The 25,633-nt window shown below is 40.8% G+C and overlaps 1 protein-coding gene across 3 annotated transcripts in view; it reads left to right on the top strand.

Moving 5' to 3' along the window:
• Window positions 1-25,633, top strand: part of arnt2 (aryl-hydrocarbon receptor nuclear translocator 2) — a 132,915-nt gene that overhangs the window by 44,948 nt on the left and 62,334 nt on the right. For all 3 annotated transcript variants that reach the window (XM_047363256.1, XM_047363257.1, XM_047363258.1), the window contains 2 exons: window positions 3,454-3,519; window positions 4,178-4,263. In XM_047363256.1, the coding sequence (XP_047219212.1) occupies window positions 3,454-3,519; window positions 4,178-4,263 (152 nt within the window). The remainder of the gene's footprint in view (window positions 1-3,453; window positions 3,520-4,177; window positions 4,264-25,633) is intronic.

The raw sequence follows: 25,633 nt of genomic DNA, 5'->3' as shown, positions 1-25,633 counted from the left end.
GATCTTGTCTAAGATCCACAAGAGTCATAGTACTTAAGAAATGAACTGTCCCACAGGACCTTTCCTCACGCGGACTCTGGGGAGAGTGGTGATTTGGCACCCCCCACAAATGAAGATGTCTATTACTTTGACGGGCTTGAATGGCAGTTGGTCTATCCCGTCGCCACTGGTGATGTAGTGGTTTCTCTTGCCTGGCCCTTCCCGGCGAACCATGAGCTGACTTGGAGCCGTGCAGATTGCGCAACAATCTTTGACCTCCCGCCATCACAACATTTAATCTTCCGTTGACAGAAATCCTTTTTTAGAATTCAATTTTTTCAAGGCTCTTCCTGCCCAAAGCCCTTAAGTTGTTCTTCAAATGACAACCACCCCATATACAGTGGTCAGCCTGATGTAGGGTGGTATGGTGCTTGGTTCACTGGCCAACTCTACTCAACGGTTTCTGGTTATCCTTAGCTGAGAATTGGCTTGAGCTCCTCAAGTCCTAGGATCCCTCTCTTCTGTAACAACACTGTGTTACGATCTAATACTTGCGTCACAATTTCATTGGTATCGTACTTGGGTTTCACTGCTGTCGACACAGGGTGATCTCGTGCTCTCACTCACACACATTGTCCCTCACGGAATGGCACCTTAGGCGTTGGCTTCCCTGTTTTCTCGTTGGAGCTCCGCACCACTTCTTGTAAAGAGAATGGTCGTTGGTTGAGTTCTGCCGCAGGTATATCTAGGTGAGGGGGATCTTTCATCTTCTTCTCATCCATCCTATCTACTAACGACAACTCTCGCTTCCTCCAACTCTCATGCTGGCTAAGGGAAGTGACGATGACTATTTCAGTCAGTGAGGCATACGTCAGCAGATTCTTGATTACATGGTGTGCTGTTGCGACGGCCACTTTTTTTGCTGACTCCCATGGCAGGTCGTGTGGTCTCAGTCCATCTGGGCATATTGTCAACCTTCTCAGGCCATGGTTGATGGCAGTATTCAGTCCTTCCTCCAAGGTCACCCACATTTTCTCTCTGTTATATTTCAAGTTTTCTCCCTTGTGGTAAGAGGCAAGGGCCGAGTGGGTGACAGCATAATAGGGGAGGTTGACCCCACTAGTCAGATGCACTTTACTTGCTTTGTTCTGGCTTACTTTTGTTCTCAGTTCTCAAACCTCTTTTTTGTAATCTTCCCCTACCTGGGGCCTTAACTTTTTTCTGAGCTTAATATTGTGGATTTTGAAGTTGTCATGTGTGAAAACTAACAGTCCGTCTCCCTCTATGTCCCAGGGGTCTCCGATAACCTGTTAGAGTCGAGTCCCATTTTGCAGGGAAATTCGTCTCTCATCTGGTGGCATCAGGTCTATGACTCTCCTCATTGTGAATCTGTCTGTCTTTTGAGTAACCTTTCTTGGCCATTCTTGTTCGACATCCGTCTTTCTTGTCATTTGGTGTTGGTTATCGGTACTGTTCTCTTTGGCGTCTTGTTCAAATGGGAAGGCTAGGTCTTTTACTTTACTTTTTGCAGGGTTAACCCCTACACCACCAGAGCCGTTCCCTCAAAGAACATGTTTTACATCAAGAATATGCCTGAAGTTTCTCAGCAACCCCAATTTAATTATTACTCAGTATTTGTGTGTAAGGAAAAATAACAACAAGAACCAAAAACTATTCTGCAATCTGATCCACCAACCACTCAAACTACAGGCTAAGCTCTTAACCACTGTACTACCTAAGCCATGTGAGGTCAAAGCACATGCCACACTCAAAGTAGAATTTGAGTGTGGCATGGAGAATTTGTGGGATTGTTGTTTTTCTGAAAGGTTCTATCATTTTATAATAAATGTAACAGGATGCAATGCAAACCTTTTTTGGGGTTTACCAAGTTGACTTTTGTAGGAAAATGTGAAGAGAGCTGTTGTGTTCTTTTGGTAAACAATGATTTGGCCTTGCAAATTTCCCATGAACAACTTTTTGACAAGTTTCCTTTTTACCAGAATAGGCATGAATCGATTAGTTTTCAGGCCCTGAAAGAGCCTATTTACATCCTCCTCGGAGATCCTAAAAGGTAGGTTTGTGGTTGGTGTATGGCAAGAATTTGTATCTGAATGGGATGTGGATTAGTTAGGTTGAGCTGTGAACTGCTGCTTTTCATACCTGTAGTAGAAGCATTTCAACTGATTTGCCAGGTGAGGATTCTGCTCTGGGTTGGAGGAAGGCCTCCTGTAGGCAGTCAGGGTTTTAAACCATTCCAAACAGCAGAAGAGTCTCATGTTGGGGACAAAGCAAACTTGGCAATCTTGGAAGAAAGCCTGTTGGAGTCTGTAAAAGACTTGAGGCTGAGGTGGAGGTTTACCTTCCAGCAGGACAACGACCCTAAACATAAAGCCAGGGCTAGCATGGAATGATTAAAAAAAAACCATATTAAAGTGTTAGAATGGCCCAGTCAAAGTCTAGATCAAAGGCAAGATCAGAAAACTGATGTTCACAAATGATCTGCATCTAATCTGACTGAGCTTGAGCTGTTTTGCAAAGAAGAATGGGCAAAATGTTTAGTCACCAGACGTGCAAGTAGAGACATACCCTAAAAGACTTACAGATGTATTTGCAGCAAAAAGTGGTTCCGCAAAGTATTAACTCAGGGGGGCTGAAAACGTTTGCACAATGCCCTTTTCAGTTTTTTATTTCTAAATATGTGGAAATGTTCAAGGGGTATGAATACTTTAACAGACCACTGTACAGCTTGAAAACAGCACAAAACAAGTCTTATTCTAACCACAGTTTATGGGATGAGTCCTAGTCTCGTATTACACTCCCCATTGTTGCATTTCATTTATTGTACTTTATTTGTTTCCTCCTTTTAATCCCAATTAAAATATGTTGTCTTTGTTAATTTTCCTCCATGACAGGTAAAATACAGTTATCTTGTGTGAAGTAACTGCATGGGAGTTATTTGTGCTAAATAGAACATGAAATTAATCATAAAATGTATATTTCTATGTTGTGAATTAATTCTGAGTCTAGAGTCAAAGCAAGGCTCTTTCTGTAAATGAACCTTCAGTGTAAAGCTGCTTTGCACATAAATCAAAAAATAATTGCAACTTGTCTTAGATTTTTTTCTTAAAATTCTTTTGTGCCCAGATTCATAACTTTGAAGTTATGCTCAGGATTGTAGATGTACATTGATTTATGCAGTAAAGAGTCCTGTCTATGTGACAGTGCCTGAGATTGTTCAAAAGTCAAACATTAGGATGAGTTCATGTAAGGTGCTCAGATGTCTCTATGCTTTGTTTTGTTATGTGAGAACCTTCGTTCATGAGGCAGAAGATATCTCTCTTTTCATTTCACACTTTGTACTTCAGTCTAACACTGGTGCTAGCATTCTGCACAGTGATTTCCACACTGTTTTTATATTTTACTATCTGTACTGTTATGAGTAGCACTCTAATGTATGCTTTTGTCATTGATTAGGTGTGGCAGTGCACCACTGGATCACATCTCCCTAAACCGTCTGTCTAATATGAGGAAGAGATACAGGTAAAGGTTGTGTCCAAAAAACAGTTATGATGTAGAACTTTAGGGGTGTACTCATTTTAACTTTATTTTTTGTAAAATATGAATAATATGATGTGATAACCAATAGGGAGAAAAGAACAGCTTTCAAAGTGAAGCTTCAGTAATTACTTGTTTTTAGTAGTTCCGAAATATACTTGCTTGACCTTCTGCCAGACCTTTATTGTTTTAACTCACAGATAAAATGTCTTTCTGTCAATGCAGGGGCTGCAACATATTTTTAAAGAAACATTTAGACAATCATGTTTTGTAAATAAGGAAAAACATCTGTGACTGCATCTTTTTAGCAGGAAGTAGTTCCCAGGTTTTCTGCTGTACATCCAATCGGGTCATTTTCTGTTCAGTGTTCCTTGATTCAGCACAAAATTAGCAGGATCAGTCAACAGAGATGATACTTTATGGTGCTGCTTTGGATGTGAGCATAATACTACAAGACATACAAGGCTCATCAAGCAGTGTAAATGTTCTGCACCAAACATAACATGTTTTTTGGAAAAGAAACCTGCATGAACAGAGAAAAAGGCCCCTTGGGTACCAGATATTCTGTTGTTTAGTCCATCTGTATCTTTCATCCTAACCTGCAGCCTTGTGTCTGTGTGTACTCTTTATGTTTGGTGATCAGGAATGGCCTGGGACCCTCAAAAGAAGGAGAGGCTCAGTACTCTGTGGTGCATTGCACTGGCTACATCAAAGCCTGGCCACCTGCAGGTAAACAGATGTTCTGCAGCAACAGCTGGGTTTACCCACACATCTCAACAGTCCTTGAAATCTCACACAACATAGTTTGGACTTCAATCAGATTCATGCTTAAGAAATGCACAGTCTATTTGGTTTTGTGAAATATTTAGAGCTGTAGTCATTTGTCTAATCAATTTCTCAGCAGACATTTAGATTTCCATTTGTAGTTTCACACTACAAAAATGACCCGGAAGCCAGCCATGGTGCGCGGAGGTTTGTTTCCAACACAGTTATTATAATTGGATTAATTAGAATTATTAGTATAAAGGAATCATGAGTTGATGAGGCCAACATACCATTGCATTAGTGAGACACATTTTGCGTCATAAATAGGTTGCGCAGATATTGACTGAAAATGCTTTCCAATTAATAAAAGCATATTAACTTTATAGATGGTGTCTTTATAACAATATGAGTGTAGTCCATAGATTACATTCAGAAGTCAGCTCCTTGCTTTAAATGAGAGCCACAGTTTAGGAGAACTTTATATACGTATCTGTGCAACATACAGATGAGGCTGTCCCATATGGCTGGCATGGCATAGCTCAGGAATGACTGTTAAATACCCGACCTGTGAGTCAGCTCCCTCTGAAAAGCGGCAGTTGAAAAGACCTCACCGTAGTGAGGACTTGAACGCACGGTTCCTCCTGGTTTCTATTTGTAACACTGAGGCCAGCTCTGTGTGTCACGGTGTGACATTTTGGACTTTCTTTGTGGTTTTTGGTTTGTGTCTTTTTATTAATTAATCCCTTCGCCCATGTTTAGTCTATGCATTAGTTTCACCTGTTCCTCCTTGTCTCACCTGTTCCCTCTTCCTTTGATTAACTGCCCTTTGTATTCCCTTAGTATATTAGTTAGTCTGTTTCATGTGTTGATTGCTGGTTCCTCGTCTCTCAACTCGGGTCTCTATCCTTGACTGCCATGTGTTTCATGTTCCTGAGGTGATTTATGTTTTGTTTGGATACCGCTGAATAAAGCTGAAGATCACTCAACATGCGGCTGCCCAGCTCTTACATGCACTTTGGTCCGACAACAAATATTAATGTGACACTGTGCAGAGCTCTAAATTAAATGCCCTGGGCAATCTAAAGCGGCTAATAAGCCAAGCTTCATCGTGTACCAGAAGGTCAGTACAATCTCTGAAAAAAAACGCTCCTTTAATCTTCTTCCATCGGGGATGTCCTTCAGCTGTGGCAAAGCTGCCATTGTTCCACAATTACGTGTAGCCTTAGGCATGCTATTATCTATATGGACATTTGTGATTGTCTACAGCTTTTCCACCTTAGTAATCACCAAACTTGACTTATTTTGAATTCATTCGCCAATCTGACACCGGTTTCTTTTTCGGTGACAATGAATGTGCTCCTTAGATGATTTACAGGCATTTTCTTCTCCTCAGCGCACAAACCGATGAGCATTTCCATCTACAGGTAACAAAAGCAGAGGACGTTTCAGTTCCCATCCGACTAATGTTGTTTCCATCATTTTCTGCGTTGTGTTAGGTTATTGTATGAGGCTAAATGTGATTCAGTTTCATCGCTCTGGTTTAAACCATAAAAGCTCAAACTCATGAAAAAACCTCAGGTTTGATGCTCCAAAAATGAAATAAAACTGACTGGAGTCATATTATTTTGGAGAGTTTTAGTTCTCTGTAGTTTATTAGTGTCAATTAAAGGTTTGCATGGCTGTCAGACATTTTCACAGCAGGTCAAACATTTGCATTTTTACGGAGCATTAATTTTTGTACATGTTGAGTTGTGCGTAAAACATTGTGCCGCAAGGTTTTTGTGTGTAAGCACGCTTCGTACACGAGGCCCCTCGAGTCTAAACTCAATCAACTAAAAGCAAAAACAAATCCAATGTTCTCCACAGCTTTGTTTTGTTCACAAAGTTGTCATTTACTGCATAAGTGTTTGCATTTCAAAACTAAAGTGCATCGGGATACGTTGACTTTCATCAACGAAAAGGGGATTTGTTTTGGTTGTCTGAAATTGCACACAAGCAAAGACTGTTGGAGTGATTTGGATTGTAAGGTGTGTCACCTGAAAGCACCATGGGAAAAAGTGGTGCATTCTCAAAATTCTCAAAACTCTCATGTTAGGCTCTCAACTGCATCCACTCAATAAGAGGATTTTGTCGAAAAGAAAGGTTGAGAGCCAAAAGAGAAATAAAATTGTCCAATATAAGCATTTCTGGCTCTTGGAAGTTCAGATGTATTCTGAATGGAAACCCTGGCAAAAAGACTGAAACTAAAGGGTAAAAGGACAATAATTATGTTGAGAACAATGAGTCAAAAAGGTTGTTAATGCACAAGATCTGTCTGGGTAGGAAGTGAATTCACGGAGTTGCCAGATGTTTTGACTCAAAAGAAAATGCCAGTTTCAACAGTTAACATTGCCTGGCTCACTGGTCTCCTGCACATTGGAAGTAACAGCTGAAATAAAAACACCTGCACTGCTGTAACAGCCAATAGGATCTTTGTTGAGCATCTTAAATGAATGCTGGTCAAACAATACAATAATAACTATAACTAGAAACCTGCAAGCAGCTTTGAAGGCCCTCGCACCCCTCAGCGCAACTCGGGCTGTTGAGCGACCGCAGGAGCCTGGCATCACACGCCACATACGATGACACCGCGTCACTTCAACACGTCGCCAGTAGGTGGCACTTTGAGCAACATGTCATATGATCTTCGGTCATGCAGAGTTTCGGTCTGGCAAAAAGCATTGAAAATTTGGAGTAAATCGGATCTTCCAGAAGGACGCTGCAGTTGCTTGTTTGTTAGTGGGCGGGGCTAAAACAACATAATCAATTGACTGTGTCAAAATGTCCATCATTAACTCAGGATCATGTATACTAAATTTCAAGTGGATCGGATGATGTATGAGGGAGATATAGCCCTTGAAGTGTCCTAGGGGGCACTGTTGATCCAAATTGAAATGTAATCCAATAGAGCTGTTTGGGGTCTGACAAAGATCAAGCATATTCATTTTGGAGTGAATGGGACCATGCATGTGTAATTTAGAGGCAAACGTATGGCCGTGGCGTGACATCAGAATTCGCCACGCCATCATATTCACACCCTCCAGCTAAAGCAGTAAGTACTGGCGACTGTCTAAGACCATCATGTTATCTGTTACTTGGGACAGTTTCACATTGATTAGGTGAAGAACATCAAACACTGATTCTGTAAAGGAAAACGGGACACTTTCTGTTGTCAGGGGGCGGGGCTTCGATGATGTCAGCATCTGACAAGTCAATATTGTTGAGGCCTAGAGGCAGATCCATCCCAGAAGGTTTTATTTGTCTGTGACTTTCCTTGTAGGAGCTATATCAATTTAGTGTTTTATGGCGAGAAGTCATATTTTGAGGCGTGGCCACGCCCACACGCTTTCATGTATCAAAATGTTTTTGATAACTTTTAATCCCCGGTGCCTTAAGAGTATACTGAGTGATTTTGAAGTCTGTAAGTCAAAAGCTGTAGGAGGAGTTTGCTCAGATATGCGTGCTAGAAACGGTCAAAACTGTGTCAAAATGGCAACTTCAATCCAAAATGGCGGACTTGCTGTTGGGTTTGGACCAATGCTCCAATAGAGTTTTTTGTAGGTCCTGAGAAGTTACATAGGTGTACCAAATTTCAGATTCCTCGGTCAAAGCATGGCTTGGGGCTGATTTTTTCTAATTTTGTAGGGGGCGCTGTGGACGAATTAGGCCACGCCCACCGAATATGTCATCAAATCTCTGTTGGAGACTGGAGAAGGATCAATCACATTGAATTTGTTGCAGATCAGATGATCTATGTGGAAATTAGAGGCAAACGTATGGCCATGGCGTGACGTCTGACTTCGCCGTGCTGCCATGGCCACGCCCTTTTATGAAAAGTCACTGTGCCTCAAACGAAGTTAGACCCACTAGTTATCTGTCTTCTGAAACACTTTCAAGTTGATTGGGTCAAGAGGGTCAGAGAGGCACCTTTCCAAGTGAAAAAAGTGACTTCCGGTTCTGAGGGGGCGTGGCTTTGATAATGTCACAATATGACCCCATAGGATTGTCGGGAACCCGAAGGTCCTCCTTCATGCCAACTTTGGTGTGATTTGGAATTTGTTTGGGAACGTTATTGCAATTTTTCACTTTCGGCGCGAACGCCAACTTCGTGCCACGGCCACGCCCCCTAAACATGGCCGAAAACTCAGGATTTTGATAACTTTTAATCCGCCATGCCTTAACTGCATGTTGACAAAATATGAACCCGATAGCTCAAAATCCCTAGGAGGAGTTCGTTAAAGTTCGAGGTGAGTAAAAGTAAAAAATGGGCAAAAATCGGCCTTTGAGCCAAAATGGCCGACTTCCTGTGCATTTTAGGGAATACCCCCAAGAGACTTTTTTTTTTGGTTTGAGGAGTTCTAGCATTGTGCAAAATTTCAGATCTGTACGACTTACGGTTTGGCCTATCTAACGTTTGTGGGCGTGGCTAAGTGGTTTAAAGAACAAAAATTTCACGCGGGGGACAATTTTGGGTAAAATTTGGTGAGTTTTGGGATATGGCAAAGTCCCCATATTGCCCCGCCAAAAGTCCCCGGAATAATAATAAGAATTCGAGCGATTGCAGTTTTCCTGCTCGGGCCTAATTAAAGCTGCAAGCAGCATTGAAGGCCCTCGCACCTCAGTGTAACTCGGCCTGTGCAGCAACTGCGCGAGCCTGGCTTCGTCGCCGGCACGCCACCAATTTGGCCACTGTTCAATTCCAAATGTCACCACTAAGGGGGACTGTGAGCAACATGTCAAATGATCTTCGGTCATGCAGAGTTTTGGTCTGGCGAGAAGCATTCAAAATTTGGAGTAAATCGGACCTTCCAAATGGAGCTGCACTCCGTTTTTTAGCAGTGGGCAAAGCTGAAATGATGTCATGAACTGACTGTGGCAACATGTTCAGCATTGATCCATGATGATGTATACTACATTTCAAGTGGATTCAATGATGTATGAGGGAGATTTAGCCTTTGAAATGTCCTAGGGGGCGCTATTGATCCAAATTTCAATGTAATTCAATAGAGCTGTTTGGGGGCTGACAAAGATCAACAATATTTAGTTTGGAGTAAATCGGACCTTCCTGATGGAAGCTACAGTCATTTGTTTCTTAGTGGGCGGGGCTAAAGTGATGTCATCAGTTGACTGTGTCAACATGTTCGCCATTGACCTATGATCATGTATACTACATTTCAAGTGGACCCGATGATGTATAAGGGAGATATAGCCCTTGAAGTGTCCTAGAGGGTGCCATTGATCCAAATTTCAATGTAATCCAATAGAGCTGTTTGGAGGCTGACAAAGATCAACCATATTCAGTTTGGAGTAAATCTGACCTTTCTGATGGAAGCTAGAGTCATTTGTTTCTTAGTGGGCGGGGCTAAAGTGATGTCATCAATTGACTGTGTCAACATGTCCATCATGAACTCATGATCATGTATACTACATTTCAAGTGGATCCGATGATGTATGATGGAGACATAGCCCTTGAAGTGTCCTAGAAGACGCTGTTGATAGAAATTTCAATGTAATCCTTAAGAGCTGTTTGGGGTAGTCAAAGATCAACCATATTCAGTTTGGAGTGAATCGGACCATGCATGTGTAATTTAGCGGCAAACGAATGGCCGTGGCGTGACATCGGAATTCGCCACGCCGCCACAGCCACACCTCCAGCAGAGCCAGTCAAAACTGGTGATTGTCTTAGACCATCATGTTATGTGTTACTTGGGACAGTTTCACATTGACTCTCTAAAGGAAAACATGACACTTCCCCTTCTCAGGGTGCGGGGCTTTGATGATGTCAGCATCTGATCAGTGAATATTGTTCAAGGCTGGAGGCAGATCAATCTCAGAAGGTTTCAGATCTCTGTGACTTTCCTTGTAGGAACTATATCAATTTTGTCTTTTATGGCAAGAAGTCATATTTTGAGGCGCGGCCACGGCCACACGCTTTCATGTATCAAAAAGCTTTTGATAACTTTTGATCCCCAGTGCCTTAAGAGTATACTGAGTGATTTTCCAGTCTCTAAGTCAAAAGCTGTAGGAGGGGTTCGCTCAGATATGCGGGCTAGAAAGGGCAAATCCGGGGTCAGAATGGCAACTTCAATTCAAAATGGCCGACTTCCTGTTGGGTTTGGACCAACGTTCCAAGAGACTTTTTTGTAGGTCTTGAGAAGTTACATATGTGTACAAAATTTCACAATCCTTGGTCATAGTATTGCTTGGGGCGGATTTTTTAAAATTTTCTAGGGGCGCTGTGGACGAATTAGGCCACGCCCACTAAATATATAATCAGATTTATGTAGGGGTCTGAACTAGGATCAATCACATTGAATTTGGTGCAGATCTGGTGATGTATGTGGAAATTAAAGCCAAACTTATGGCCATGGCGTGACGTACAACTTTGCTATGCCACCACGGCCACGCCCTTTTATGAATAGTCACTGTGCTTCAAACGAAGCTAGACCCACTAGTTATCAGTCACCTGACACAGTTTGAAGCAGATTGAATGTAGACAGACATATAGCGACCTTTCCAAGTAAAAAAAGTGACTTCCTGTTCCCTGGGGCCGTGGCTTTGATGATGTCAGCATATGACACCATAGGATCGTCGGGATCCCGAAGGTCCTCCTTAATGCCAACTTTGGTGTGATTTGGCGTTTCTTTGGGAAAGTTATTGCATTTTTTTCACTTTGGGCGCGAACGCCATTTTCGTGGCTCGGCCACGCCCCTTAAACATGGCCAAAAACTCAAGATTTTGATCACTTTTAATCCCCCATGCCGTAGTTGCATATTGACCAAATATGAAGCCGATAGCTCAAAATCCCTAGGAGGAGTTTGTTAAAGTTCGAGCTGAGTAAAAGTGAAAAACGGGCAAAAATTGGCCTTTGACCCAAAATGGCTGACTTCCTGTGCGTTTTAGGGCATACCCCAAAAATACTTTTTTTTCTTGGTTTGAGGAGCACTATCTATGTGCCAAATTTCAGATCTCTACGACTTACGGTTTGGCCTATTTCATGTTTGGGGGCGTGGCTAAGTGGTTTGGCCACACCCACTGACAACGACATTAAGGAACAAGAATTTCATGTGGGGGGCAATTTTGGCTAAAGTCTTGTGAGTTCTGGTGCATTGCAAAGTCCCCAAATATGGTTGATCTTGTACTACCCCCAACTTCAAGGGCTATATCTCCATCATACATCATCGGATCCATTTGAAATGTAGTATACATGATCATGATTTCATGATGGACATGTTGACACAGTCAATTGATGACATCACTTTAGCCCCGCCCACTAAGAAACAAATGACTGTAGCTTCCATCAGAAAGGTCAGATTTACTCCAAACTGAATATAGTTGATCTTTGTCAGCCTCCAAACAGCTCTATTGGATTACATTGAAATTTGGATCAATGGCACCCCCTAGGACACTTCAAGGGCTATATCTCCCTCATACATCATCGGGTACACTTCAAATGTAGTATACATCATCACTGATCAATGCTGAACATATTGCCAGATACAACTGATGACATCATTTTAGCCCCGCCCACTAATAAACAAGTGAGTGTAGCTTCCATCTGGAAGGACGTATTTCCCCCAAAATTTGAACGCTTCTCACCAGACCAGACCTCTGCATGGCCGTATATCATATGACATATCGCTCGCAGTGCCTAGTTGCGACAATTGGAATTGAACGGCGGCCTTCTCAGTGGCATGTAGGCGGCGATGCCAGGGTCCCGCGATCCTGCTGCAAGGGGCTACAATGCCAATTCACAAGACTTGATGTCTGAAGGCATTTTACAAACTCAATTCAATTGAAATATACAGATTTGAAGTTGGGTACATACATTCCAATTAATCCAATGTATAGTCAAATTCATTGAATGTAGAGACAGTGGAGAGGAAAACTTCCTTTACCAGGAAGAAACCTCCAGCAGAACTAGGCTCAGTGTGAGCGGGCATCTTTCCAGTAGTATGAAGTGCGCAAATGCCTAGCACGCAGTATAGGAACACGTATACTGGGCACCAAGCGCGTAGTTAGACCTGGGCGGAAGTCCCGGAGGTTTTCTGAATAGCCCCGAACTTCTTGATAGAAGAAATTTAGAAGTATTAAAAAGATTCAGCCACAAAATGGTATTGGACTTCACATTGTTATTTAAACCAATCAGATTTTTAAAATTGTGTTCCATATAATCACCTCCCGCTCCACAATAACCTGACAATGAGTTAAAAGGAGAAGACAAAAAATAGTTATTTGCAAACTCGCGGCACCGCGAATCAACTACGCGCACAACCAGAGACGTACTCCATTCTGGAGAAATCCAGAACAGCAGCTTACTCCAGGTCGACCTGCCTCGTTCATTACCTCAAAAGTTACACTGAGCGCCTCAAACAGGGCTCATTTCAGAGCAACCGCGGAGCCAACCAGAGAGTGGGAGGTTGGTGCGTGTGTGTGTTCAGGAACAGGTGGACGCCGAGCGGTATAACCCAGATGAAGATAGCGGTAAAACGTGAATGCTGACTCAGAATAGGCTAATTGTAAGTTACAGCTAATCACTGATTCACCCAGCATTCTAGCTGGATTTGCATCATGAACATGTGTGAACATATCTGGTACTTTACTTCAGTCAAAATAAAAGCATTTAATCCTAATGTAACTGAACACAATAAAAGTCCTTCAACACATTACATCTCATTGCTGCAGCCGTTCTTATAGGCTAGTTCTACATGTAGACAGAAAAAGTGTTGCTCAATAAACCAGGAAAATATCTCCTGGTTCCAGTAAGACGTAGTAGAAACTGCAAAAGTAAACCTCCCTCTTCTCTTTCATATCTTCTGTGCTGATTATAAACATACAGCTCTGGCTTTGAAGATGCAGTATAATTGAGAAATAAATCAGCAATTAATCACAGGTGGACCATTGATTAGTTAACTATTTTATTTTTCTGAATTACACATGTAATATTATCAAAACTGAACTAAGTAAACAAGGATACAGTTTTACTGAAGGTGAGACTTACATACCATATGTATACAGTTATTAATAACTGTAATATTAGTACTGATAAGGTCCAGTATGAGGCTCTATGCTATATTTTAAACACCACAACTGTTGGGTATTATTTAGTCAACTCAGAGGTAAGAACGATACAGTCAGAGTTACTTGCAGCAAGGGTAGCCCACTTTGCAGTGAAACTACAAAGTTTTTGACACCCTATCTCTTTATTTATATGCACAGTTCAACAGACAGTTCAGACAGGGTGTATGTGTGTGAGACAGAAAGGAGGCTGGTTCACACAGAGATAACAATGATCTCACACACACAGGGAGGAAGGCATAATGCAGGTGCCTTGCAACACAACGTTTTTACATGAGTGATAACAAGTTTTTGCACCCATCCAACAGTCCCTCCTTTTATCACAAGTAAAAACATTTAATATAAAAACGAGTAAGAAAAATACTTTGTATGAGCGAAAACCCACGGACGGTAAACAGATTATATTTTGTGGGAAATACTCATACGGCCCCGCCGCCCTCGGCGACCATTAAAAGTTAAATGTTGATTAATACTTGAAATCATAAAAATAAAAGAATGATACTTGAAATCATAAAAATAAAAGAATAATACTTGAAATCATAAAAATAAAAGAATAATACTTGAAATCATAAAAATAAAAGAATAATACTTAATGAAAACAGTGAAACATAATAAAGGAATTTAAAAATCTGCCCTGTTTATGTCATCATTGTACTTTTTCTCATTTCACTTAAGCAACAACTTCTTTCGATTTTCTGCTGTAAGGTAATTTTATGAAATACAATGTATGAGTACACTCACGCTTTTGATGTGATTTATTTACAACATGTCATCATAATCGTCCCCTTCATTTTCGTGCATTTCTACCTAATTCAGTGTTGCATATGCCACCATGAACAATACCAGAAATTCTGTAGGAATGGATGTGCGTCATGTTCTTCCGTCAGTGTTCTGAGATGGGTCCCGTCTGATGTCCATCTCTTCTGGTTCGGTATCACCTCCTGTGGATCCTGCTTTAGATAGAGAAAGAGTCCTGCTACCAGAATTAAGCTCAGGCTTATCAGTCCTGTTACAGAGAACCATTTTATAATTGGGCGCAGATCAGCTGTTTTCTTCACCGGTTTGAGACGCTGGGCCATAGGGGTCCTCCAACTCCTTTGAATCCGGACTTCCTTCTGCTTACCCCGTCGGTTGGTTTGGCTCCTGTAACGGCAAAACTGGCTTACAGTGGCTTTTATGGATCCAGGAAGGCCTCTCTGCTATTTTCAGAGCTGTGGGCGTTGTCAGGAGTACTTGAAACGGCCCTTTCCACCGAGGAGTGCTCCAATCCTTCCGGTGGAGTGTCTTAATCAGGACCAGGCCTCAGGTTGTTCTGTGGGATAGGAGCAGAGATTATCGGCAGACCACTGGACATTTGTTCTTCTTTTGTCTGCAACATTTTATTCATCCACTCAGCTAATGAAGTTTTCTATTTCATTCATGTCAGAGGGCAGAGAAAACGGTCTGCCATGTACTATTTCTTTGAGAATACAAATTCACATCAGCAACTTGGTGCCACGTGATCTCAGGCTCAGAACACAGTGGGTGGAGTTATACAATGATGTACAGTAGGTGGCAAATGGAGTAAGACCGGTTTGATTTGGAGTTATTCTCATCCATAATTTAACCAGGGATATGCATTCGGGCCATGGCCTCCCTGTTTCTTCCATTGTTTTCCTTAATCTTTAACTGAAACCCTAATGCATTAGAACTTAGTTCTATTAATTTATTTACAAAATGAGTTCCATTATCTGACCTTATAATCTGTGGGATACCATATGTGGGGAAGAAATGTGTCACTAGGTTCATCTATTACAACTAGGCAATATTTCTTCCCCCGTGTTTGCAACAAATTATGCATGATCTGCAAAAATTCTTTGAATAGTCAGAAAAATTTATAGTGTAGCATTAATGCTTTACCAGATGTGACATATTCCCCCCTTGACACGTGGGTCTTCCCAATGTGTCACTGTAGCCGCTGTGTTGTATACATTTTTTGGGAGGATTGGTTTATCTTCTATCTGATAGATGTCATCTTTTTTCTGTGCTCCTCTCTTTAGCCAGGCCTTTATTTCTGTCTTGGGTGCTGACTGTTGGGCGTCTTTCAGCACGTCTGTGTCTATAAATAGCAAATCTGACATTTTCTCTTTAATAGGTTGAAATGAGTTAGTTCTGTCCCTGATGATGTTTTAAAACCTCTATTTTGCCAAATCTTAGCATGGTGATGTACTGATCCGAAAACGTATTGGCTGTCTGTGTATATAGTAAGTATTTGTCCCTCATGTAATTCACATGCTCTTACTACAGCATATAATTCTGCTGTTTGGGCTGAGCATGTATTGGGTAGAGATTTAGCTTCTATTATCCTATCGATGGTTGTTACTGCATAACCAACTCTATTCTTTCCATATTCATCTTTAGATGCTGAGCCATCTACAAACACAACACATGCATCTGGTATAAGGGTTTGAGAAATGTCTTGTCTGGGTTTTGTGTCTTCTTCAACTTTTGCTTTATAAGAATGTGGTTTTCCATCTTCTGCAGTAGGTAGAGTACTTGGATTTAAAGAGCACATCTTTTTAGAGTTGTGTTTGGCTGTGATAATAATAGCGATGTCAGTGTGATATGCCTTGCATGTAGCGTCAGGTGCTTCTCTTAATATTCCTGACTTCAACATATCTTGTATTACTGACTTAATACCTTCTTCAGCTTCTGGCTTGAAGGGGTATTGGCGGACTAATAGTCTTTTTTCAGATATTAGTTTAACCTTGTATGGTGGGAACCACTTTATAAGCCCTACATCAGTTGATGATTGGGACCACAGTTCAGGTGGGACAGCAGCTAGGGCAGGATGCATGTTGCTCTCTTTGCTCTCAGCTAAGCCCTGTATTTGTCCCTCTGCCTCATCTAAATGTATCCTTGGATGGACTTTGACTGTCCACGCCAGAATGAGCTTCCAGATTCCTGTATGAGGATCTACCTTTGACAGTGTCAGTGCTGTTCCTGCAGAGGTTTAAAGCCTCTGTTTTTCCAAATTCTTATTATTCTTTTTTATCATATTTTATAAAGTAAGTCCTTATTACATTTAAAAATGAGATCACTATTTTTGGTAGTTGCTATTATTATAAATAATGCTTGGTTTAGTTCTTATTAAAAATAAAAAATAAAAACTCACTCACTGATGAACACAAAAAATGAAGGGCATATTATATCTGATAATCTTAGTTTATCTTACCCAGTTTTATAGATACAACATACAGTTTCAGTCAGCTTTGTATTTAGTTCAAGTAACTAAAGTTTGTTTCAATTAACTAAAGTTTTATCTATTTCAGTCCAGTTCAGTAATTCTGTTAAGGTTAATTTCATCTTATGTTAAGTTTGAGTCTAATTCAATCATTTTGAACCTGACTGGAAAAAGTCTAAACATCTGTTAAAATCGTTTTGTTTTACCATAGAGAACTGACCTAATATTATTATGGTACTGTTGAGGACTCTAATTTTTACATAACATGAAAGACATTTATTTCACAAAAACAGAAAGTCAAATACAGACATTTGGCCACATGAAAGTTTAAATACCCTGTTTGTAAAAGAATTAGGAAAAATTCAAGACGGGTCTATGAACTTTCTTATGGTTATCAGTATTTTCAATAGAGGTAGAACCTTTGCCATCTTTATATGATTTTTCGAAAAAGATTCTGGAAACCTTATTAAGATATAAATTTGGCAAAGATCATCAGAACATCAGACCTTTATTAGCACTTTTAAGGTCCCTCAAAGATGCATTACAATGAAATCAGTCATTCCCATTCACACACATTCACACACTACTTATTTATTTCTCTGTCAGAGTAATTTTATTTGCAAACATTTGAACATAATTTGACTTCTATTATTCTTAAAATGCACATTGTTTCCTCATAACCCCTTTTGTTTCCACAAGGTCTGTTTTGAACGCTTCAATTCTTTTTTTATTCACCAAGAATCAATAAGGTGGTCTTAGTGGGTCCACCTTAAAGGTGTTGTCTGTTGGGTGTCATGTTATCATTGTCAGGTCAGTGAGGTTCATAAGTCAGTCAGAACCTTGGTCATTTGGTCTGTGCACATAATGTTTCATAGATCCAGCCTATGATTAGTCAGCAAAACTTCCACCTATAGGAGAAAAATTGATTGTTAATGAATGAGCTGCATTTCCTAGGAACACTGTCTTCCTCCTGGATGAGCATCACCTGTTGAAAAACTTTCATCATTGTTTGTTTCACATATTCAATCAGATCTTTATATTATATCAGTAGGTGAAGTTGTTAGTATCTCATGTAGACTAACATATACTGTTGCATTTGGAGAGGATCTCAGATTAAATAAACATAGTTAGAGCTTCAATCCAGGTTCATTTTGTGTCTGCAGACTTTAGCCAATTTTTCTTTTCTTTTTTTTTTTTTATACATAAAGAGCAAGATTCAAAACATTTTCAAAAGGCAGATTGTGGCAGAATGTAGACAAAACTGCTTATTGATTGACAAAATAACATTCAAGCACACAATCACCATATTAAAAGGCTCTACTTCTAGAGAATCACTAAACTTCTGAGGTCCGGTTTTGGCCCGCGGACCTTGAGTTTGACACATGCAGGGTAGAGTTACAATTTCTTTTTTTTTTTTTCAGACCTTTCAGCAGAGACAGGCTTCTGCTGTTTGCAGAAGTTTTATCTTTGTTTTCAGGCAGCTGTATCTCTTTGTCAAGGTCGTTTCACAGAGCTGGAATTTAACTTCTCTCAAAGAGGAAAAATCAAGAATGCACACAATCTGAGCCAAATATGGAATTATTTCCCTGTAAAATGAATCTTTTGCATTTTATCATGATATCATTGGTAGTATAACACCATAGAATGATTTTTAAAGCACCTGTTTCTCACTAATGCTTGCCTACAAAATCTTTTACTCTCAGATTACTTCTTTAACAACTCTAGTCATTGTTCACTGGGTTGTCCAGTTGGACAGTTTCCATGTTGTCCACATTGTCACCTCCTCTTTTAACTTCTTTTACCACGTCCTCTAAAACCACCTCTTAGTCTTTATAATTTGGGGCTACCTTGGTATTCTAACCTGGGATGGGTGGCAGTCCGCCCCCCTTTATTTGTTTTCAGTTAAGCTGAAAGTTTTTTCCTGTGCTTTTCTTAAGGCCTCAGTATTATGGCTATGTCAGTTAAAAGCTGCTCTTATTGTTGTTTTTTTAATTAAACTTTTTGTTTTAATCTGTTTATCAACTGTGAGCACTCAGGGACTGAAAAGTCCCCTTTGAAATTATAATCTGGCAAGGTTTTTTTATTGTCTCTTGAATCTTTTGAATGCATAATCTCCAGTTTAAAATCCCCGTGTAGTTTTAGGATTTCAGTGATAATTAAGTTACCTGAAAATCCGTATTTTTATGCCATCGTGTACATATTTCTGTTAAATCAGAGATTTTTCTCTGTTCTTTCCCCATTGTTCTTTGTTATTTTTCTCTTTTTAGTTTTCATTATTTCTAATTTTAGATCCCCTTGTAATTTTAAGACATCCTTTGTATCTAATTTGCCCAAAAACCCATGTTTTTTATTTTTTATTCCATCTATGACAGATCATACCTGCTCCTTTTACATAGTTCTCCATAAACTTTACCTCCCCTTCTAAGTCAATTAGTTTACTTTGTTTTTTCCCCATTATGTTTTATGTTAGTTTAATTATATAGTATGAATGTCCCAGATAAAAGGTCACTGGCATGAGACTTTAAGGAGAGGACATTAACACGGCCTTCTACTGCGACTAATTCGCAGCGGTGTTAATTTTCTGGAATGAAATCCGACCTGAATCTCCAAAGTCACCAGTACGTAGTTTTAATCTGGACAAAAAAAAACACAGGACTAGCAGAATCCTGCTGATTCTATTAAAATGCTTAGTCCTCCATATACACACACAACACAGTCACACAGTTAGTTTCAGGTACCTTGTAATTTTTCTAAGTTAACTTGGTGTTATTTTATGAGCTCAATTTACTCCGTTCTTTTTACTTTTATAGCGCTTATTCTATTCCCTCGCAGGGGAATAACCCTTAGTCGTTTTATTTGGCCCCCTTATTGGCGGGGCCCTACCTTAATTTGTCACTATTCCTTTCACGGTGGAATAAAACCATACCAATGCAGCGTCCTTACCGGCGACGCACTATCAACGACTTTTAAGTACTTTTCTTCTTTTATTTATATAGCGCTTACTCTATTCCCTCGCAGGGGAATAATCCTCAGTCGTTTTCTTTAATCCCCTTCACGGCGGGATTGTACCAAATTTGTCACTATTCCTTTCACGGTGGAATCAAACCATCCGAATGCAGCGTCCTTACCGGCGACGCACTACCAACGACTGTTAAGTACTTTTCCTATGAACTGTATTTTAAAACTGTCTCACCTCGGAGTTGACTTCTTGGTGACTCTCTGGACCCTGTGAGAGTCACCCCGCGCCGAGGAAGGCAATAACCCACTGGCCAGGTGTGAATTCACACACACCGGGACTTTCAGCCACTCCGGCTAATGGAGGCTGTGCTGCGGTGCTTCGCTCGACGTCAGGCTTCCCCCACGGATCCCAGAGTCACTGTTAAAGCAAAGAGAAATAAGGTTATTGAATTAATCCGGCTACGAAGGACCAATAAATGTTGGGTATTATTTAGTCAACTCAGAGGTAAGAACGATACAGTCAGAGTTACTTGCAGCAAGGGTAGCCCACTTTGCAGTGAAACTACAAAGTTTTTGACACCCTATCTCTTTATTTATATGCACAGTTCAACAGACAGTTCAGACAGGGTGTATGTGTGTGAGACAGAAAGGAGGCTGGTTCACACAGAGATAACAATGATCTCACACACACAGGGAGGAAGGCATAGTGCAGGTGCCTTGCAACACAAAGTTTTTACATGAGTGATAACAAGTTTTTGCACCCATCCAACAACAACTTAACACCCTTTCCTCTCAAAGTGTTTAATAGTAACAACTGGACTAATGTCTCACGTGCTTAGTGCAGAACAGAAGACTGTGTTGAAAAATGTTTCATTTATTATTTCTGGCAGGCCAAATTTCTTTAGAAGTGGAATGAAGGATAAAAGAGAACAGGTTCATTAAAGAAGGAACAATTTTAATAAAATGTTTCAAAAGCTCTTGGCATAATAAAATAAACGTGTTTTAAGATTTTACCATTTTCCTTTTTTGAAATATAAGAATAAAGACAATGGAGCCTCAGGAGTGGAACACTTTGATGAGAATGTAACGTTTAAAAAGGTCATTTATGTAGATGACAAAAGAAGCACATTTATCTGACCCAAGGTAAACATCTCTGAGTTTAAGAAAAACTTTTGTCAACAAAAATTCAGATTAAGTTGTTTTCTTAGTACCTCAAAATATGTCGTTATTTGCTTCAGCAAAATGGTTTTTCATCAAGGCTAAACTCTGTTTTCTCCTTGTCCTTCATTTACCTTCTAACGAAAATAAAAAGTAAAATTATTGCAAACCTTTTTTGTTTGATTCACAATAATTTACATTCAGTCCAAAACCAGCCAAGACAGAGAACTGGTACAATATGTCCTATATTATTTTAATTTTAAATTACCTATAAATTGTCTTATTGAAATCTAAATATTTTGGATTTGGGCTAAAGCCCCCAATGTTTTGAGACCCTAAAAACGCCCCTGCTGGGCACATAACTGCTAGTGCAGAACTCTCACACATGCCTTCCCTGTTTAATGGTAAATGGACTAAACTTATATAGCGCCTTTCCAGCCATACTGACCACTCAACTAGAGTCACATTCACCAAGATATACTCACTAACACACACGTTCATACACGATACGCCGATTGCTGGACAATTTAAGGTTAAGTGCCTTGCCCAGGGGCACATCGACATGTGGCAGAAGGAAGTTGACATTGAACCCACAACGTTTGCCATGCAAGACGACTACTCCTCTCACTGAGCCACAGTTGCCTCTCCTAATATTGCATTCCTCAGGCTGGCTGTTAATAGGGCAAGCTCAGATCTGAGTAAATACCTCAGATGGGATGAGTGTGTATTGCAGCCAGAATTGTTGCATTACATATTGCTTGTGAGTTTGATTCAGTGTGGTGGGATTCTTCCCAGAACCTAAACATAAATGAGTGAAGACAGCTTCACTGTAGGTGCATGTTTGGTTGAAGGGCCCTGAATAACAACGCTTTCACTAAACGTTGCTGTTTGAAGGTTGCGGAGATGTGTTCTGTAGAGCATATCACATCTGCAGCTTCAGGCAGTTTGTACAATTTAAAACATCCACACTCCTTTTGGTTTTTCAGTGGAAGGTTTTTATTTTGCTAAATGAGAGATTAAGAGCTTAGTAAGAGATGCAATTAGTCTTCAGTAAAGTAGTGGAACGTCTTGCACAGATGCAGATGGTAGATCTCATTTCACATGGATCTTACACTTAAGAACCGTCACGATAAAATAGCTCCATAAGATTTAATGCATCTGATATGAGATCAGTGTTGAGCTGTGCTCTGTACTGTAGAGTTTGTGAGAAACAAAGCCTTTAACTGGCATTTTTAGAGCCTCAATCTGGCTTTAATGTCTGTTTAAGCTCTTTGCCATTTTCACTTAATTTAATTGTCCAGTCCTTCTGGATTGCATAGAGTCAGTGACTTGAAGCATTCACTCCTCCTGGATGAGCATGTAGCAGCAGTGGACAGTAACTTGCATTGACTTTGCAGCAATCCCTCATACTGAGCATGCATGTAGCGACAGTGGAGAGGAAAACTCCCTTTTAACAGGAAGAATTCTCCAGCAGAACCAGGCTCAGTGTGAGTGGCCATCTGCAACGAACGATTGGGGGTTTGAGAGAACAGAGCAGATCCAGGAGTACTTTCTATTGGAAAGAAAAGTGAAACACAATTGGTTATAGCTCCTTTAGTGGCTTCATCTAGGAGAGAAAAACAGCTAAGCACATGACTCAGTTTTCAAGTCTAGAGGATGAAAGAGAGCACAGTTAGTTATAGTTGAAGCTCAGCCAGTAGCTATGTCTAGGAGAGACAGGGTTAAACACTGAAAGAGAGGGCCAAGAGGATCGTCTGTATAAGGTTGTTGGCAGCAGCAGCTCAGCCGATGTCCCCCTCCAGGAAGGTGCCACAGCCAAACACATAGCCAGGCATGATGTAGCTTCTAGAAAGAGAAAAAACAGAGACAGAACATAGAGTTAAAAGCTGGATTAACAGAAAAAACTCAAATATGACCATAGTGCAAGAATGTAGTAGAGTGAAAGTGGTCATTATGTTCTCCACAGCCTAAGCCTATAGTAGCATAACTACAGAGATAGCTCAGGATAACCTAAGCCACTTTAACTATAAGCACATTTTTTCCAAGGCTGAAGAGTGCACAATTTTTGTCATCCTCAGATCTATAGGTACAACTCCGGGATTCTCCACCTTTAGCACTCCTGCATCCGTTAGCACCTCGTCTGCAGCCAGAAACATGGCTGGGTATTAATTTGTGCATTATTAAGAAAAACACTGTGTAGTTATTTAAGAAATTTTCATGTGGAAGAAATGTGTGAAACAACTGTAATGTTGCAAAACAAACAGCTGGATGTTGTTTTGAAGTATTCATTAAAGTTAATATATTATGAATAAATATGTTAAATCGAAAATTTTTAAGATTTTATTATTAAACAAATTAACATTTATTACCACATAAACACATACAAGTATCGAAAAGTGGTAGCTTTGAGTACCAGTATTGGTTCCCAGGGACCGGGTACTGTATCAGTTCAAATGTGAAAGTACCCATCCCTACTAGGAACCACCAGCAAAGCTGCAGTGTGAGAATGAAGTGCTCTGTTAGGAATATATTAAACAATCAGATCTCTGATGTACAGGGGTTGGACAATGAAACTGAAACACCTGGTTTTAGACCACAATAATTTATTAGCATGTTGTAGGGCCTCCTTTTGTGGCCAATACAGCATCAATTCATCTGGGGAATGACATGTACAAGTCCTGCACAGTGGTCAGAGGGATTTTAAGTCATTCTTCTTGCAGGATAGTGGCCAGGTCACTACGTGATACTGGTGGAGGAAAACGTTTCCTGACTCGCTCCTCCAAAACACCCCAAAGTGGCTCAATAATATTAAGGTCTGGTGACTGTGCAGGCCATGGGAGATGTTCAACTTCACTTTCATGTTTATCAAACCAAATTTTAACCAGTCTTGCTGTGTGTATTGGTGCATTGTCATCCTGATACACGGCACCGCCTTCAGGATACAATGTTTGAACCATTGGATGCACATGGTCCTCAAGAATGGTTCGGTAGTCCTTGACAGTGACGCGCCCATCTAGCACAATTCAAATTCAAATTCAATTCAAAAATACTTTATTAATCCCAAAGGGAAATTAAATGTTGTTATAGCTCATATTATGTAGGTTTCTTCAAAGAGCCGTTGTAGATGCTGATGGCTGTGGGCAGGAAGGATCTCCTGTAGCCCTCCGTCTTACAGCAGATCTGAAGAAGCCTCTGACTGAAGACACTCTGTTGCTGTAGGACAGTCTCATGAAGAGGATGCTCAGAGTTCTCCATAATGTTCTTCATTTTATGAAGAATCCGTCTTTCCACAATGATCTCCAGAGGTTCCAGAGGAGTCACCAGAACAGAGCCAGCCTTTTTTATCAGCTTGTTGAGCTTTTTTAAGTCCCTGGTTCTGATGCTGCTTCCCCAGGAGATGATGGTAGAAGAGATCACACTTTCCACAACAGACTTATAGAAGATATGCAGCATCTTGCTGCAAAGGACCTAAGCTTCCTCAAGAAGTACAGTCTGCTCTGTCCCTTCTTGTAGACGGCTTCACAGTTGCATCTCCACTCTAGTCTGTTGTCCAGGTGAACACCGGGGTATTTATACTCCTCCACCACCTCCACTTCTTCTCCCATGATAGAAATAGTGTTTGACTTATTCCTGTTTCTCTTAAAATCTACAATCATCTCCTTTGTTTTAGTCACGTTCAACATGAGATGATTGTTTCCACACCATGCCACAAAGCGGTCCACCACCATCCTGTACTCAGCTTCTTGTCCATCTCTGATCCACCCCACGACTGCAGAATCATCCGAGTATTTCTGCAGATGACAGGAGTCTGTCTTGTACTGGAAGTCTGAGGTGTACAGAGTGAAAAGGAATGGTGAGAGTACAGTCCCCTGTGGTGCTCCTGTGCTGCTGACTACCTGGTTAGACTCACAACCCTTCAGTCTCACAAACTGTGGTCTGTTTGTCAGGTAGTCTTTAATCCAGGAGATTGTTGAGGCCTCCACCTGAGTCTTCTGGAGTTTCTGACAAAGCAAATCAGGTTGGATTGTATTAAATGCACTGGAGAAATCAAAGAACATGATCCTCACAGTGCTGCTGGCTTTGTCCAGATGACAGTGGGTTTGTTGAAGCAGGTGTATGATGGCATCTTCAACTCCAACTCCACAGCAATAAGCAAACTGAAGGGGGTCCTGATGGTTTACTGTTTGCTTACTCAGGTAGGCCAACAGGGGTCTCTCTAGGACCTTCATGATGTGAGATGTCAGGGCAACAGGTCTATAGTCATTGAGGACTGATGGGTGAGTTTTCTTTGGTACCGGAACAAGACAGGAGGTCTTCCACAACACCGGAACCTTCTTCTGGGCCAGGCTAAGGTTGAAGAGGTGCTGCAGAATCCCACAGAGCTGCTCTGCACAGGCCTTCAGGACTCTAGGGCTGACATGATCTGGACCTGCAGCCTTATTCCTATTCAGTCTCTCCAGTTGTCTCTTCAGCTGACTTCTTGAGACACACAGGTAGAAGGGGGAAGCAAAGGAAGCATCGGCATCTTCTGATATGGTTGATGGCAAACATGTAGAAGGGTCTAGGGCTGAGGTGGAAGATAAAAAATGTGAGGTGTTACTGGACAGCTGTGGGTCCTGTGGGTCAAAGGAGGGTGGGATGTCTGTTTGGCTGTGAGCAGGAGAGGAGGAGAGGATGATGCTGAGCTTCTTTCTGAACTGAACCTATTGAAGAATATGTTCAGTTCATTGGCTCTGTCCAGACGTCCATCGGTCTGATCATCCTTCTGCTTGAAGCCTGTGATCTTCTTCATCCCTGTCCACACATCTCTGATATTGTTTTGCTGGAGCTTGCTCTCCAGCTTCTTCTTGTACACCTCCTTGCTGTCTCTTATCTTGA

This window comes from Girardinichthys multiradiatus, chromosome 4 (genome assembly GCF_021462225.1).
Source record: "Girardinichthys multiradiatus isolate DD_20200921_A chromosome 4, DD_fGirMul_XY1, whole genome shotgun sequence".
Classification (NCBI taxonomy): Eukaryota; Metazoa; Chordata; class Actinopteri; order Cyprinodontiformes; family Goodeidae; genus Girardinichthys; species Girardinichthys multiradiatus.
Note: the sequence above shows the minus strand (reverse complement) of the source record. Positions and strands in the feature narration are given on the sequence as shown.